Raw genomic sequence first — 17,662 nt, forward strand, 5'->3', positions numbered from 1 at the left:
GTTTTCATTTAGGGACTAGGGAAATGGACAAGTAGGAATGCATTCCCTTATGGTCCTAGTTTAAGTATTATCCTTGATATTATTTAAAATACATTTTTGACATTAAGACTTTTGGCTAAAAAGAACAGAAATTTATATCAGTAGAAGAAATTATTTGTTCAATTGAAATTCATGAAGCTAAACTGGAAAAGTGCAGAGTTAGCTGTTCAACTTGGCCAACAGTAATGTTGGGTGCTGTGGATTTGCAAAATAAGTGTGAGTCTTGGCCCCTATCTTGCAGAGTTTCCAGTTTTTCTAATTGAGGAGGCAAGAAAAATGCATGTGAAACAATTAGAAAATAGTGTGCAGAGTTATACAGCGAAGCTAGAAGATATAAGAATTCAAGAAAACGGAGAGACAAGTGAGTGGACTACATGGGTATTGAGGTGGATCATAAAGGGTGTGTAATAGGATTTGAACAGGTTCAAACTTTCAGAGAGGTGTTTCAGATGGGGGAAACATAGGTCAGGAAATGACGGTAAATATAGTTTGTAAGATTGTTAGGTGGGAGGATTTTTATTAGTTAATATATTGAATAAGAGACCAGGTTATGGAGAGTTTTAAGAACCAGGCAGATGAGTGAGGCAGGCAGGCGCTAGGTGGTTTGTATAAATTCAGTATTCTGGAAGATTTTTTCTTGTGCTCATTTTTTGGTTAGTGTTGAAATTGGGGAAACTTAGGAAAACTTGCAGTAATCTTGTTTAAAGGTAGATAGGCCTCGGAATGATGTGCAGGCAGATGTAATGAGGACTTGAGTTAGAAGCAGTCCAAAAGGTAAGAGAACTTTCAGGTATGAAATCACAGAAGCCCAAAGGTAACGTCTTTTCTCTAAAGATTAGCAGTGATGAACAGATTTCAGGGGTGAGGAGAGAAGGATGTTAATTTGCTTAAAAGACTGTCATTAATAGTTATGATACTGTTTCTGGGTTTATTTTTTTATATATAAATGCTGTACTTATTCTGCAGGTGCAGATTGAGCGCCCAAATATTTAAATAATTTTATTGATTTGATTATTTAATATGCTATGAAGATACATAGTTATCCTTATAAGGCGATTACAATCCTTAGAGTCTTTTCCTACCTGGATAATAGGTGAGAATAAGGGGGAAAAAAGAAACTCTTCTCCCTCCACCAGTAGCTTTGGGGACTAGGGAATTATTAGTGTATATTACCTTATAAGAAATAAGAGAAATCTAGTCATTTTAAAAATTCAAATTTGATTTTATTTATACAAGGAGTAACCAAAGTAGTAAGGTACCTGTGATAGGGAGACAGTTTTTGTAAAGGCCTTATCTGATATTTTTTAGATAGCTTTGGAGAAAATATGCTTAATAGAAAGATGTAAATAATGTTTTATTAGTCTGATTTCTTCTGTAGCTATGTTGAATTCTGAAAATATAGAAGTTTAGCAGTGATACTAGCTAGTTGGTTGAGGATCTTTGCCTTTTTATAGGCAAATGTTTCTTAAACCTGTGCGGCAAGGCAGAAAGCTGCCAGTTTTTATGGGGTACTTTTGGTTGAAATGGGAGATGGAGATCGTTAAAAGCAGTGTGGTTCTATGGGGGAGGCTCTGTGTTGATTCTGTTTTTCTCCCTGCCTTCTTCGGAAAGAGAAGTCCGTAGTACTTGTTAAGGAAAGTGGATAGCCAAAAACTTTGAACTGTTCTCTATATATTCCATTTCTGTATTGGAGTGGTCTATCAGTAGGCCCATAAGTGTCTTGTGGTTATTAACCATTTTATTCAGAATTCCTGTGTTTTCATTTTTTTTTTTTTTTGCACTACTCTTTAGTGATAGAAAGGAACATCTTTATTCTAAGAACAAAACAGTGAAATCTTGTTCTTTTTACTGCCTTTAAACATCAGTTTTGATGTTGTCTTTGAGTATTCCTGACATCTATTTTTATTTCGCTTGATTTACTGTCATGAAGTGTTACCGTACTATAATTCTTAATATATTTTTTTCCATCTCTTAGAGGTAGTCACTTGTCTTTAGTTAAGGTCCGAGGCTGGATTAGTAGTATATTTTGAGTTCTAGTGTTATACTAGTCATTTTAGCAAATGGAGTTAATAGAAATTTACTTACTATAAAGTCCTAGCTACCATTCTCCCAGCTCCTCATTTAATTCTTTTATTTCCTTTTTCCCTTTTCTGTCATGACTTGCAGCCACTAATCAAATTCAGAAAATCCTGTTTCAGCAAGAGGATGAGTGAATACTTTCTGCCACCTCCATTGGTGTACCTTTCCCCTTGAAATTTGATCCCTTTCTAACTCATTTTCCTGATTCCAGTACTTTCTATCATAATTTTAACAAATATTACTAAGTACTATTACCATAATTCTTTGAAAAAATGTAATTCTATTAACTGCAGTATAACTCTGTGGGTAAATGGAACTAAAAATTAAGGAGTTTATATTTTAACCCCAGTTGAGCCTAAACTTGTTTTATCTTATGCAAGTTTGTGAAAAATGCTGATGAAATCCTACTTCTCAGGGAAGTTGGGAAATAACTAGATATATTTTCAGCCATTGCAGTAGATTACAAATGATAAATGATATATGTATGGGACTGGGCAAATGTTGCATGTAATTTGTATTTTTCACACTGTTATAAAATTATATTAATATGATACTGTACCCTAAGGCTAGGTCTATGCTAGACCACCAATTCATTCCTGGGCCCCTGAAGATACTTGTTTGGCCCTGCTGTCTATTTAGCCAAGGTGAGTCCCTCATTAACAAGTATGAAATTGCACACATCTTCCCAGCATAAGTGAGTTTTTCATTGTTAGGAGCTGAAGGAAAGATAGTGACAAATTTTTCAGTTGAATTATTGGGTGGTTTGCATTAAACAGTGTGCTTTCCCTTAGAATAAAATTGGCATAAAGGTTCGGAAAGCACTGTTTTATTTATAAATTTGATGAATTCATTCTTAGTCCAATATAGGTAAAGTTTGACATTTTTCCTTCTGTCAAGATAAAGATGACGTATTTGTTACCAATGAATTATAAAAACAAATTTTGTTTTGGAACTAGATGGTTTAGTTTTGTACTGTATTACATTTGAGAACTGAAACTTTAAAGAAGGGAAATATGAATTTTATATATTTCGAGAGTCACAGTTTGATTTTCTGTGCGATTACCAGGGGTGAAATGTTTTTATTTTTCATATCTAAAAAGAATGTGTTAGCAGAACCAGATTATCCTAAATTTCACCGTCTCCTGGTCTCACATTGGAAACCTGAGTGGTTTCTTTTTTCCCCTCTTTTTTTAACCTTTTTATTTTGAAATAATTATAAAGAAATCCGTTTTTTTTTTACTCCATTTGTTCATATCCAGTCAGTCATTAGTTATTGCATATCTTTTTCCCTCTGTTCTTCCTTTCTTGGACAACTCCAGATGTGTTGAAATTGATTTTCGCATCTCTGTTTTTCCTTTTCTTCCTATGCATCTGCCAGGTTAATTCATCAAATGAACAGTGATTATTACTCTCATTCAGAAACCTTCATTCTGCCTCCACCCATCCCTTTTACATTCATGAAGTCACATAAATAACACGTGAATGCATTCTTATTAAAAAAGAAAAATCAAATCTGAAGCATGTGTAGTAAAAACAAGAGAGTATATACAGATATAGTTTGGTGTTCATTCTTTTAGATTATGTCTCTGCATTTACATGAGTTCTTTCCTTTCCCTACCCAGTCAAGTGCAAACTCATTAGTTGTGTGTTCAGGGCTTCCCAAATTATGCTTCTTGCCTACCTTTCCAGTTGTAATTTACTGGTTCTGATGGTATGCCTAGTGTTTGACTAGTTAACTGCTTGCCTTCTGTTTTCTAAACAGTTCCTTTTTGTCCTCTACTCTTTGCTTTTACTCAGTTTTCTCACCACTTGCTTATTTTCTCTTTTCACTTTGTCATTTTCCTTGTTAAAACCATAATCTTTCAAGGCCTATCATCACAGTATAAAATTTTCTGTACTGTCTCACAGTAGAAGTGGTCTTTGGGTCTTGATTCACACTCCTGTACATTTATCCCATCTCACTTTGTATTTTAGTTATTTTTTGTGTTTCATTTGACTATTTTCAAGCTTCTTGAAGACAGAGACCTTGTTATAAATAGCTTGCAGTGCATGGAATGGGCCCTTAAATACTAAATGAGTGAATGATGAGTGAGTATAGTAAAATCGTTTATGAACGAGTGATACATATTTTTGTTTTATTTCTTATCAGCACCCACAACACAAGATCAGACCCCAAGTTCTGCTGTTTCAGTTGCCACGCCTACAGTTAGTGTTTCAACTCCTGCTCCTACAGCCACGCCTGTGCAAACCGTTCCTCAGCCGCACCCGCAGACGTTGCCGCCTGCTGTTCCGCATTCAGTGCCTCAGCCAGCAGCAGCAATCCCTGCTTTTCCGCCTGTCATGGTGCCTCCGTTCCGAGTCCCCCTTCCCGGCATGCCAATTCCACTTCCAGGTAACCAGCGGGTGATAGCGGTTTCCCAGCTATGTTTCATATTGTCAGTTAGTTTGTTCTCATGTGTCTGTTACATTTGAAATTTGCCTTGAATCTCACTTGTTTGAAACATTTTTGAAAGATTCATGGCTAACTGCAATATTTTCTCTTCAGTTTTGGTAAATGTCCTTTTTTGTTATTGTTGTTTACATGTCTTAAAATTAGAGCCACATTTAAAGCTACATTCATTTTGGATAATGGCCTCAATGAATTAAAAGTGATCATCTTTCTGTGTAAATATGTTCTAAATGCCATATTTTAAGGGATTGACTGTATGAAGTTAAGAAATCACGTCATAAGAGTTACCACAAGTGATTTATATATCATCCATTGGTCCAAGGACTTTACATGTAACAAGTCGTGTAATTTTCACCACCATCTTAGGAGGTAGATACACAGACAGGTTAAGGTTATTTGCCCATGGTCACATAGCTGCTGATAAGGTGTTGGGGTTTGAGTCTGGGCACTTCAGATCCAAATACTGTGCTCATAATAATGATGTTATACTGAGAAAAAATTGTGAGTCATGTAATTTTAAAAATTCATGTGAAACAAAACGCATGCTTCCCCTGTAACAGTTGTGAAGTATAACATAGCACTTAAATGTTTACATAATTGCAGTGAATTCATGTGTTTTATTTTCTTAGGGGAAATCATTTCAACTAGAAAAGGAATTAAAAGATTTTGGAGTAAATTTTCCCCCATAGGAATTAAACAGTGATAGTGTTCAGCATCCTAAATAGGAGAGTGTTTGTTGTAATCCACCGTCTGTTCTCCTAGATTTATAGTTGAAAATATTGATCCTTTAAAGAGGTCACGGCTTCCCTGGTGGCTCAGACAGTAAAGAATCTGCCTGCAGTTCAGGAAACCCAGTTTGGATCCCTGGGTTGGGAAGATACCCTGGAGGAGGAAATGGCAACCCGTTTCAGGATTCTTGCCTGGGAAATCCCATGGACAGAGGAGCCTGGTGGGCTATAGTCCATGGTTGGACATGACTGAGCGACTGACACTTTCACTAAAGAGATCAAGTTTACAAGGCTAGTTTGTAGCAAAGATGAATAGAACCTAGGCCTCCTGTCTAATTTCACGTTTCTTCCACGTGACTGCTGCTTTATTGCCTTATTGCATTAGTTTTTGTGTAAAATAGGGTTGTGATACAGCTGTTAAGAGTTGTACACATGAATTATCACTGTTTCTCTAATTGTCTATTTCCTTGTAACTACTTTGAAAAGAATACTTTCAGCTATTATACCTGAGGAAGAAAGAAGCCAGAAATTTAAGAATTAGTGGGTTTTTTTGTAAAATCTTTTTCATGTTCTTGTAGTGTTAGATAATGCATAGTATATAATATTTAAGAAACTGAAATCATTTGAACGTAAGAAGAAAATAAATTTTCTCAAATACTAGGTATTACCCTTTTTCAAAATTAAAGATAAACAGCTACATACTTTCCTGTTTGGAGTACTCTTTGTAGAAAATGATGTGATAAATGGATAAAAGCATGATATAACCTCTTGCAATCTTGGTCTGCTTCAGGGCCAGGACAGTGTTAAGACCAGATCCTGAATTCTGAGTCATCTTAAGGAGCTGGGGTTGTTAATTCTGTAGAGAGAAGATTGAGAGGTAGCGTAATAACATGTATGAAACATTGGAAAGGCTGTTATCTAAAAGAGTGGTTTTGATATGGAGGTTCTTAATAGTACCAGTGACTAGCAAAGAGTAGCTACTCTTGCTAGTACCAAAGAATAGCCAAAATTATTTTTATAGGAAGTGGAATTTTCTCACAATAAAATCTCTTCAGTTACAGCTGTCTTTGAATATTTTGGTCTTCTCTGGCCCTCACCCACCATTACAGTTGGTAAACATTTGGGTTATCAGATGAGGTAGCACCTATGAAGTTTGACAGCAAAAGATGTTTAATAAATGGCAGCCATTAATGACATTTTGTAGGTCAGTTGGAAGACGACCTGAATTAGATAATCTATAAAATTTTGTGCATGATACCAAAGATTCTTTGGAGAGGGAACTAATTTTTTATAGAAAGTAATATTAATATTTTTGAAGTAATATTTGTTGAATATTTATAGTAAGGTAAATGGGGGATCTGGATGTAATTATTCTTGGAGCCTTAAATGCTGTTTGAGATAGCAGTATGGCTCTGAGGATGATTAAAGAGGGGCTACTCAAACAAAAAGAAGGAAAGGAGTGGAAGAGTTAGGTGTAAAATAAAACCTTCAGAGGTGGGCTTTGGGATAGTGAATTGGATTAGGATTATAGGATATCTACTGTAAAATCTTATTTGGAATTTTAAGAAGTTTATAGTCAGTGACATCAGGATTATCCAGAATACTAAATGGAATTTTCTAATTTCCTGGTAGAACATAATTTGAGGATGGATGGAGTTGTAGGGAAATTGAACAAATGCTCCTTTTAAAAAGAAGACTAAAAAAATAAATAAAATTTAAAAAAATTTTTTAAAAAGTAAAAAGAAGACTAAAAATTTAGCTCTTTGGTTATTTTGTGAGTCTTCATGGTATTCATATAGTCACCCTCAGAAAACCTTAATTTGGTCTTTTTAACAAGAGAGGAAAGAGACATGTTCTTTTATCGTGACCTGTGATAGTCAAATACAAGAGTTCTCTGTTGGCCCAGTTGATATTAGACAATGGCAGTTAGGCCTAAATATCAGTAAGTAGGATTTTCTTCTGTTTTAGTTGTATAGTTGAGATTATTTATTGGGGAATGTCTTCAGGAACAATCTTTGAGAATAAAGTTCATGTAGTCTAAGAATGGAATTTCTAGTGCTGGCTTACTAGGCTCAGTGGTCCTGCAGATGGCAGTATTTATACTAATTTAAACCTAATACATGTTGTAACTTCCTTAACCAAATGAATTTTTCCGTTGCTTTCTTTAAACATGGAAAATAAAACTGTACATATAGCTACTCAGCATGCTTTTATGATCCAGTGCATTTGTTTTAGTTTCAGTGTTAATAGAAGGTTTAGCTTTATGTTTTTATTTAAAATGTAATTAAGAAGTTAAGGCAGTTTGCAAAAATTGGCAGTATTTTTGTGTGTGTGTGAGTGAACATAGGCACATTATTTATAAACCCAGGGGTTTAGCTTTAATTTTTTTCTCTGAATCATGAAGAATTTCTTTTCATGTACGTTGTGGGGAAAATAGTTTATTCGTTTTAATTTTTGTCAGTACCAAAATAGGTTTAGTATTTTTTTAGCCAAAACAAATAGGAGATAAAATTTAATTTCCAAACCCTTTGCTTTAGGCCTTTTCCTTTAAAAATTTTTAAAAATTCACTCTAATTTCAACTTTCCTCAATTAAAAAAATCTTAGTTTTCCAGCTTTTCCTTTCAATCCCTTTTTATCATCATTGTACTGCATCGTGATGAGCCTTCATTCTTCTAAGAACTGTACGTAATTTCCATTCCTTTAGCTAGTTTAAACAAATTGAGGTTTCTAAATTAATCAACCCATGTAGTCATCAGTGGGGCTGTATTTTTCTTAATTTGATAGCCTACTTCCACAGTGTCCCAAGCCCATGGCATTCCACAAAGCAGGCACTACACGTGGATATTCTGTCTTCAGTTGAATGCTACCCTCCTGTTCATCCTTGCCCTTGTTATTATTTGCAGTAGAATATATGGATCTGTCTCCTACTTAATTTTCTTCCTTGCTCTCTCACTCTTTGTCCTATCTTACTGTTCTCCTTCTGCATGGTTGTGCTCCATGCCTCTGCTTCTGCATGTAGTTCCCACTTAGCAGCAGCACAGAGAAGGTGTCTTGTCAGTGCCATGCTGTGTCTGCCTTTCACTGGTTTCTTAAGCAGCATAGACTTGATGTCCTGTGGGAAAATGTCCCACATGGAAACCTGTTATGCATATGTAATGAAGGGACTCTTCCTTTGTTGCCTTCAAACTCTTGAGACTCCTTCAAAAATTACCAGCTGGTTTGATAAAAAGGTAATTGATGCTATAACTTAGAATTAGTTATCATTGAATTTGGCACCACTTCCCACAAAATGTCAAACAGAAATTTTACTCCATCCTTGGTCTTTTTCATTTGGAAATAACATTCTAAATTGTAGTGGTAAATTATTTCCCTGAATCCCAGTGGTAGCCGACATACAATGGCAGCTTTCCAACGTATGCTTGCTTATCCATTTTACAGGTGTAGCAATGATGCAAATAGTCAGCTGCCCGTATGTAAAGACAGTCGCTACCACCAAGACCGGTAATTTTTAAAACCATCTTAGTTTGTTTTGTCTGTAAGTTGGCATGGTAGTGAATGTTGTTGTTTATCCTTTTATTTATTTATTTTGCCCAAGTGAGTGGATTTTTTTTTTATATTTTTCTTTTTAATGAGCAGTATAAATACAGTTGTCATATTTGGCCAACACTTAATTTTCCCAGTTGCCTGTAGTATTAGCTTTGTTGGTTCACAAAAGCAAATAAGGTCAGATCACTTTATATCTTGATTTCTGTAATAAGTGTAAACAACTTCATTCTCATATTCATAACATTTAATTTTATTTTTGATGTGTGTTTTTAAGTTAAATATAAAAAATCATTTCCATGTGTAAAGTGATGTGATTATGCTTGCATGCTAGTGAGTTTGTGTGTGTGAATATTTGTGTGTGTATAGTATAAATTTGCATTTTAAAGTTACTGAAGTTAACTACCTGAAACTTAAATTCTAGTATAGGATATGAAAATTCTTTTTTTCCAATTTTAATTCACATTTTTGATTATGTAGCACCAGCTTATTTAGCTGTCTGGTGAAAAATATAAATCTTGGCTTATCTTTTAAAAATAAAAGAAATTTTGCTCTCTTTTTGGAAAATAATAAACTGTCAGAGTTTACAGGGCTATGTGACTTCATCACTTAGTATGCTAAAATTGATTTGATAACAAAGTCAGGGACTTATTTTTGCTTATTTTTTCAATAATTTACTTTGAAATAGAGTTTTATTCATATCCTTTTTAGGTATCTTAGAATAAGAAAATAATTTTACCTCAGGAAGTATTCTTAGTAAATGTGCTTATTGCTTTGATTTCATTAGAACTTAAGAAATTCTTTATAAAAATTAGAGAACTTACCATTTTTATAGTTTTATGTTATTATGATTTATCAAGATTTCATTATAGGTGTGACGCAAATTTCTGACTTTAAGGTACTTCTTGGGTTGAATTTCTGAATCTAATTGAATTTAGGCATTAGAAGTAAGCCAGATTTAAGTAATTAAATAATATTTTATACGATTTTTTTGTTTCATTTGGCTCATTCATTTATTGATGTTTAATAGAAAGATTTAGCTCATATTTTAAAGTTTTACTTTGTATCACAATCTGGTACTTGGATCTAATATTTTCTATTATTCTTCTTTTAGGTGTATTGCCAGGAATGGCCCCTCCTATCGTACCTATGATACATCCCCAGGTTGCTATTGCAGCTTCACCTGCTACCTTAGCTGGAGCAACAGCAGTTTCTGAGTGGACTGAATATAAAACAGCAGATGGGAAGACATATTATTATAATAATAGAACATTAGAATCAACCTGGGAAAAACCCCAAGAGCTAAAGGAAAAAGGTATAGTTGTAATGACTTAGTGGGACATAGTATACATAGAATGGTATTTGAAATTCTGAATTAATTCCTTTTTAAAACATTTGAGGGATTTTCTGTTTATATAGTGTTGGATTATTTATTTCCACTGAATTGATAATGTATTTATTTAAAAAGCCACAGTTGTTCTGCTTACAGGTTTGTCTGTCATTTTACCATCTAGAGAAGTTAAATTATATGTCCACAGTAACAGATATATTTTTTACTGTTGTCAGGAATTGCATAATTGCCTAATTAGCTGTTGAATTACTGTCATCATGCTTACTGAGATTGATAGTAGTGACCAGGAAGGAGTGTGTGTATTGTGTGTGTGCTGAAGAAAAACTTTAGGCTGTTGGAACCTTGGAGGAAGAGGACTTATACCCTGTTTCTGTTTTTTAGTATGTTATCCCTTTCATTTGTAGCAGAAATGATACATGAACATAAGACTTTATGTCCTTCTGAAATCAGTAGTTCTTTTCTGCTGACAGTTTCCTAATTACTATAGCAAGGTATTTGAAGTTGAGTATGATATGACAGGAAGAATGTTTTATTTTTGTGGTTAAAAGCTAGAAATGGAATATCCTAACTTCTTAGTCTCAGAGTTCATCAGAAGTTACATCAGAATCACTATGTGATGTTATCTCCATTTTTTAATAGAAAAACTAGAGGAGAAGATTAAAGAGCCAATTAAAGAACCTTCTGAAGAACCTCTGCCAATGGAGACGGAGGAGGAGGATCCTAAAGAAGAGCCAATAAAGGAGATAAAGGAGGTAAAGGGCCATTTCCTACTGACGTGAGAGCCAGCGTTGATTGTTGGGTACAGTTTACTGGTAACTGAAAATCTGTTTGCTGTAGTTTTAGATAATTGCTGTAAATCTGATCCCTGAAATTTTAGGGTTCTTTGAAATTTGTAATTTAATTTTCCCTTTGAAAATTTCATTAAATTACTTCTTACGTGAAACCAAAGCCCCCCTAGAAAGAAAGGGCCCTAGACCAGAGCTGATGTCTCCTCCTGACTTACAGACTGGTACATGTTATAATTTTAAGTACAACTTCATATTTGGGGATTGTTCATTGTATTTTACCTGTCCTTTCTTGCATGGAATAATCTCTGAACAGCACTAAAAGAGCTCTGCTTTTTGGACGTTCTGCTGAGTAAGGAATTTAGCAGAAAAAGAAACAACCTTAAATGAAGAAATCTAATATTCTATACCCCTTTCCTTATTTCTACTCAGATAGTTAGTGACTCTCTAAGTTAGAAACATCTTCTGACAGGGTCTGTATTTCTATGTGCATGCCTTCTCAGTCATGTCTAACTCTTTGCAACCCCATGGACAGTAGCCCACCAGGCTCCTCTGTCCATGGAATTTTCCAGGCAAGAATACTGGAGTGGGTTGCCATTTTCCTACTCCCAGGGATCTGCCAGACCCAGGGATTAAACTTGGATCTCCTGCATTGGCAGGCAAATTCTTTATCACTGTGCCATCTGGGAAGCCAATGGGTTCTACTGTCGTGGAATTCAGCTCTGCCTAAGGGGCAAAGATTTAGAAATTCTGACTCAGAGTCTCCCCTCTCTATGGTAGCAACAGACGTTATGTTAGTTTTACTTTAAGGTATTTGCAGTCTTGTGTTTGTGGGATATTCAAGTATAAATTTGTGATATGAATTTAATGGGAGTAATACAATTTCCCATAGGAGCCCAAAGAAGAAGAGATGACTGAGGAAGAAAAAGCTGCCCAGAAGGCAAAGCCAGTAGCTACTACCCCTATTCCTGGTACTCCGTGGTATGTAGGTTACTTAATTAGTAAGTTGTTTTATTTATTTATTTATTGCCATGTTTGATTATTACATTATTACACAATATATAGAGAAAGTACTTGAAAAAAAGTATGTCAAATACTGAATGTTTTTTGGTTGTTTTATTTTGGATTCTCAAATCTAAAACTCAATTGCTGCAGTGTCTTGCTCTCACAGAACTCTCTGTTAATATTTACTGATTATAATTATAGATTTGAACCACTGTAAGATCCTGAATCTCCTTTTTTATTGTTTGAAATGTTTAAAAATTGCTTTTATATATATTCTCATAAATGAGTATGTTTATGAGAACTTCGTAAAAGTACATCTTTTTATCTTAGCTTTGAGTAGTCTGTTTTTCTTTCCTTTTTTTGTTTGGTTCTCCCTTTTCTTCCTCTCCCCACATCAGGACTTTAGTTACCTATTCTGTTTAATCTGTATTCGGTCTACTCATGGCAATGAGTTGGCTTGTTTCTTGAGTCTTGTAATGTGTAGATTCCCTTTCAGTAGTGTCAGCAACAGTATGATTACTAAAGACAGTTTAAGATTTTTTTCTGGTTATTTTCCTACCTAGGTGTGCTAATACAGCTCCAGTGTTATGAGCTGTCAGTGTGGAGTGAGAAGCTGTCAGGACATTTCAGAATTAATAGAAAGACTATGGACAAAGAATTCTTGTGTCACCAGGGCTTCCCTGGTGGCTCAGATGGTAAAGAATCCACCTGCAGTGCAGGAGACCTGGGTTTGATCCCGTAGAGGAGGGCATGGCAACCCACTCCAGTATTCTTTGCCTGGAGAATCCCCATGGACAGAGGAACCTGGAGGGCTACAATTCACGGGGTCGAAGAGAGTCAGAAAGAACTAAGCACTCAACACATGGACAAAGAATTCTTGTGTCACAAAACTACCTTGTGCTAATAATATGCATGATAAAGTGCTTAGGGTGAAGTGTACTGATTAACTGCATCATTTAATATATCAAAAAAATAAGACTGGCAAGATACTCAGAGGAAGGATAGTGATAAAATATTAAGTCTAAATCTAAAAATATCTAGATGGTCAGTATATTGTGTTCACTGTTCTAGAGACATTCTTTGAATATTCTGTATATTTCAATTTTTTCATAATACTGAGTAAAAACCTATGGAAATAAACTAAAGAAATGCATCAGCAATTAATCAATTGATATAAATACGTAAATAAAAATAGTCACCATGCCAGTCTAGGTAAATATGAAATTTCAAATACTATAAGTTCAAAGATAAATTTTTCGTAAGTTAAAATCCAACACAGGTTACAAACAAATTGTGAATGGCAAATAAAGGCAGCCTCACTTAGACTTCGTCGTTCAGTTGCTCAGTCATGTCTGACTCTTTGCAACCCCATGGACTGCAGTACGCCAAGCTTTGCTGTCCTTCACCATCTTATGGGGCTTGCTCAAACACATGTCCATTGAGTTGGTGATGCCATCCAAGCATCTCGTCCTCTGTCGTCCCCTTCTCCTCCTGCCTTCAGTCTTTCCCAGCATCAGGGTCTTTTCCAGGGAGTTGGCTCTTCTCATCAGGTGGCCAAAGTATTGGAGCTTCAGCTTCAGCATCAGTTCTTCAGTGAATATTCAGGGTTGATTTCCTTTAGATTGGATTTAGATTGGTTGGATCTCCTTGCAGTCCAAGGTCCTCTCAAGAATCTTCTCCAACACCACAGTTCAAAAGCAGCAATTCTTCAGCGCTCAGCTTTCTTTATGGTCCTGCTCTCACATTCATACATGACTACTGGAAAAACCATAGCTTTGACTAAATGGACCTTTGTTGGCAGAGGAATGTCTCTACTTTTTAATAGGCTGTCTTACGTTTGTCATAGCTTTTCTTCCAAGGAACAAGCGTCTTAATTTCATGGCTGCTGTCACCATCTACAGGGATTTTGGGGCCCCCAAAAATAAAGTCTCTCACTGATTCCATTATTTCCCCATCTGTTTGTCATGAAGTAATGGGACTGAATGCCATGATCTTCATTTTTTGAATGTTGAGTTTTAAGCCAGCTTTTTCACTCTCCTCTTGCACTTTCATCAAGAGGCTCTTTAGTTCCTCATTGCTTTCTGCCATAAGGGTGGTATCATCTGCATATCTGAGATTATTGATATTTCTCCCAGCAGTCTTTAATTCCAGCTTGTGTGCTTCATGTAGTCCAACATTTCTCATGATGTACTCTGCATATAAATTAGATAAGCAGGGTGACTGTACACAGCCTGGACATTCTCCTTTCCCAGTTTGGAACCAGTCCATTATTCCATGTCCGGTTCTAACTGTTGCTTCTTGACCTGCACACAGGTTTCTCAGGAGGCAGGTAAGGTGGTCTGGTATTCCTATCCCAGTTTGTTGTGATTCACAGTCAGAGGCTTTAGCATAGCCAGTGAAGCAGAATTAGATGTTTTTCTGGAATTCTCTTGCTTTTTCTCTGATACAGCAGATGTTGGCAGTTTGATCTCTGGTTCCTCTGCCTTTATGGCAGGCTAAATCTTTCTGATGCAGTCTTAGTAACCAGTTGGAAAAGTTACAAGTCTCCATGACCTTAAAGACTTTTGTTTTGTCAAAACATTAAAAACTTTCTTAGAACCAGAAACTAAAGTTTACTGAACCTAGCAAATCTCTAATTTTTAATTCTTCTTTATTCTTAAAAAACAAAAAAGTAAAATAAAGTCAAACCTATGCTCTGAAATCCCAAGAAAAAAATTCCAGTGTAATTATTCTTGTTGCTAGGACTATTACATCAGTGCAATGCTAAGTAGAAGAAATGAACATCCCTGCCTTATTCTCCATGTAGGGGGAGAAATTCAGTCTTTTACATCAGATATAATATTAGCTTATATGGTTTTTAAAAATTTTGATAATGTTTTTATCATAAATCTGCATCTTTTGAAATGAGTTTTTCTCCTATATTCTTTTAATATGGAGAATTACTCTGAATTTTGATTGTTTAACTTTGCATTTCTGTAATAAACCTTAATCATGGTAGATTAATCTTTTTAATGTATTGTTGGGTTTGATTTACTAATATTTTACTGAGTATTTGTGCATCTATACTTGTGGCATATGAATCCATAAGTTTCTTTTGTAATGTTTTTGTTGGATTTTGGTATTAGGGTTTTGCTGGTTTCAGGAAAGGAGTTGGATGGTGGCTGGTGATTTCTATTCCACTATTTACTGAAAAAGTTTGTAAGATAATACTTTCTCATTAAGGTTTTATAGAATTAACAAATTGTCTGTGGTCAGTTTTTTGGGGGAAGATTTTTGGTAACAATTTCAACTTCTTTAATAGCTATAGGACCATTTTTTGTTTGTTTCTTCTGTTGTCTTTGGTTAAGTTGTATTTTTCAGGAAATTTGCTTATTTTGTGTAAGTTGAATTTGTTGTAATTATTTTCTTAGTATCCTTTGAATGTTTCTGTTATTATTTTTCTCTTAATATTGTTTAAATGTCTATGATCTGTGGTGATAACCCCTTTTTCTTTCCACATAGTGGTGATTTGTTCTCTATTCTGGACCAGTCAAGCCAAAAGTTTGCCTGTTTTGTGGTCTTTGCATAAAGACCACAAGTTTTAGGGTGGTTGGGCCTCTCCACTCTTGCCCATTCTTACTTCCTTATTTCTGATTACTTTGGGTTTACTTTATACTTTTTCTAGCTTCTTTTTCTAGTAATTATGAAATTACTCTTAAGTCAGTGTTCTTTTCGTATTGTTTAAAGCTTAACGTAGTTTGCTTTTAAGCACTGCTTCAGCACCAGCCTACAAATTTTGATGTGTTGTATTTTCATTGCCATTCAATTTTTATTGTAAAATTTATTTTTGATTTTTGTCTTTGACTCACTCATATTATTTACAAGTCTTTTGTTTCAGTTCCTTAATTTGAATTTTTTGTATTTCACTTGTACTGATTTAATCCTCCTGTGGTCAGAGAATGTGCTTCCTTTGGTTTTGATACTTTCAAGTTCATTAAGATTTTTTTTTTTTAATTGTTCACCAGGTGGTCTTTCTTGGCACTGTTGTTTTAGGGTTTCGTTGGTCTGGCAGTTGTTGAGAGAGTTCTGTTAATCTGTTATAAGAGTGGAATTGCCTATTTCATCTACTTTTAAGCTCTGTAAACAGGCTTATTATATATGTTTTACAGTTGTTACATGTTCCTGATTGTCTTTTTTTTTTTAACCATTATGAAAAGACCCTATTTCTCTCTCATACCCTTTGTCTTGTGCTTTTTCCATCCATTTACTTTCAGGCTTTCTATAATTTTATGTTTAAAGTTTGTCTCTTAAAACAGCTTATAGTAGTGTCTTGTGTTTTTACTCACTTTGTCAATTCTTGCTTTTTAAATGGGAGTGTTTAGGCTGTTAACAGGAATGTAACTTTCGGTTGGATTTAAACCTGTTATTTTCTGTCTTCTCTATTTTTGTTCCTCCATTCGCCCTTTACTCTCTTCATTTGAATTATTTGAACATTTTCTAGCATTCCATTTAATAATTTATCTCTTGGCTTTCGGTTGATAGCTCCTTGCGTTAATTTTTAGTTTTTCTTGTATTATAATATATCCACTTAACCATCATAGCCTACTTAGAGCTTTTATTGTAGCACTTCATGTAAAATGTGGGAGCCTCATTATCATATAGGTTCTTTTTTAACCTTGTACCTACTGACCTTTATGTTACAGTTGTCATATGTATTACTATTACATACATTGAAAACCCCAACATGCATTGTTCATGATTTTTCATACATGTTTTGAAGAACTTAAGAGCAAAAAAATCTTTGATATCTTCCATTTCAGTTTTTTTTTCCCTTCATTACTGAAGATCCAGGTGCTGTTTGGTAGTTTTTTAGGTATCATTTCCTTTCAGCCTGAAAAACTTTCTTACAGGGTAATTCTGATAGAAATGAAATCTCTTCGTTTCCCTTCATTGAGAATGTCTTCTTTTCCTTTGTTCCTGAAGGATGTTTTTGCTCTGTATGGGATTCTAGGTTGGCATTTCCTTTTTTCTCCTGACTTTAATGATGTTGTTTTAATGTATTTTCGCCTCTGTGGTTTCTGGTAGGAAATCCACAGTCCCTGGACTTGTTTACCTGTTTGTTTTCTGCCATACTTTTTGTTAGCTGCTCTCGAGGATTTTTCTTTATATTCGATTTCCATCTGTCTGTGTTGTGTCTAAAATTGATTTTCTTGAAGTCTATCCTGTTTGGGGTTCACTGAACTTCCTTAGTATTTATGTCTTCTACCAAATTTGGAGATATCTTTGGGCCATTTTGTCTTTAAATTTTTTCTGCCCCAATATTCTCTTCTGGGATCCCAGTGACATGTCTGTTAGGCATTTTGATATAGTCCCATAGGTTCCTGAAACACCATTCTTTTTTTTTTTTTTTCCTTTTTTACTAGTTTCTCTGCTGAGAATCTCTGTCTTCTTTCAAGTTTTGGTGTATCTTTGTTTCGTTTTTCTTTATCTCATTAAGTGTAATTATAATTGCTGCTGTAAAGTGTTTGATTAGTTCAACAATAGAGGCTTTGTCTGATTAATTTTAACATCTAGGTTACCTTGAGCTTGGCAGCTGTTGATTAACTTTAATTATCTGGTCATAAAGACCTGATTTCTCTTAGTTTTAGCTGCCTGTGCTACTATTACTGTGCAGCCGGGGGCCTCAGCAGAGGTTTGAGGGAG

General features: G+C 34.9%; 1 protein-coding gene across 4 annotated transcripts in view; it reads left to right on the plus strand.

The window, feature by feature from the left end:
* Positions 1-17,662, plus strand: part of TCERG1 (transcription elongation regulator 1) — a 50,653-nt gene that overhangs the window by 9,907 nt on the left and 23,084 nt on the right. For 2 of the 4 annotated variants that reach the window (XM_052642504.1, XM_052642505.1), the window contains exons 5-9: positions 4,268-4,510; positions 8,735-8,797; positions 9,954-10,154; positions 10,830-10,942; positions 11,868-11,956. In XM_052642504.1, coding sequence (XP_052498464.1) covers positions 4,268-4,510; positions 8,735-8,797; positions 9,954-10,154; positions 10,830-10,942; positions 11,868-11,956 — 709 coding nt within the window. The remainder of the gene's footprint in view (positions 1-4,267; positions 4,511-8,734; positions 8,798-9,953; positions 10,155-10,829; positions 10,943-11,867; positions 11,957-17,662) is intronic. The other 2 variants (XM_052642507.1, XM_052642506.1) reach the window with 1 other exon arrangement.

The sequence above is a fragment of the Budorcas taxicolor genome, chromosome 7, assembly GCF_023091745.1.
Source record: "Budorcas taxicolor isolate Tak-1 chromosome 7, Takin1.1, whole genome shotgun sequence".
Taxonomy (NCBI): Eukaryota; Metazoa; Chordata; class Mammalia; order Artiodactyla; family Bovidae; genus Budorcas; species Budorcas taxicolor.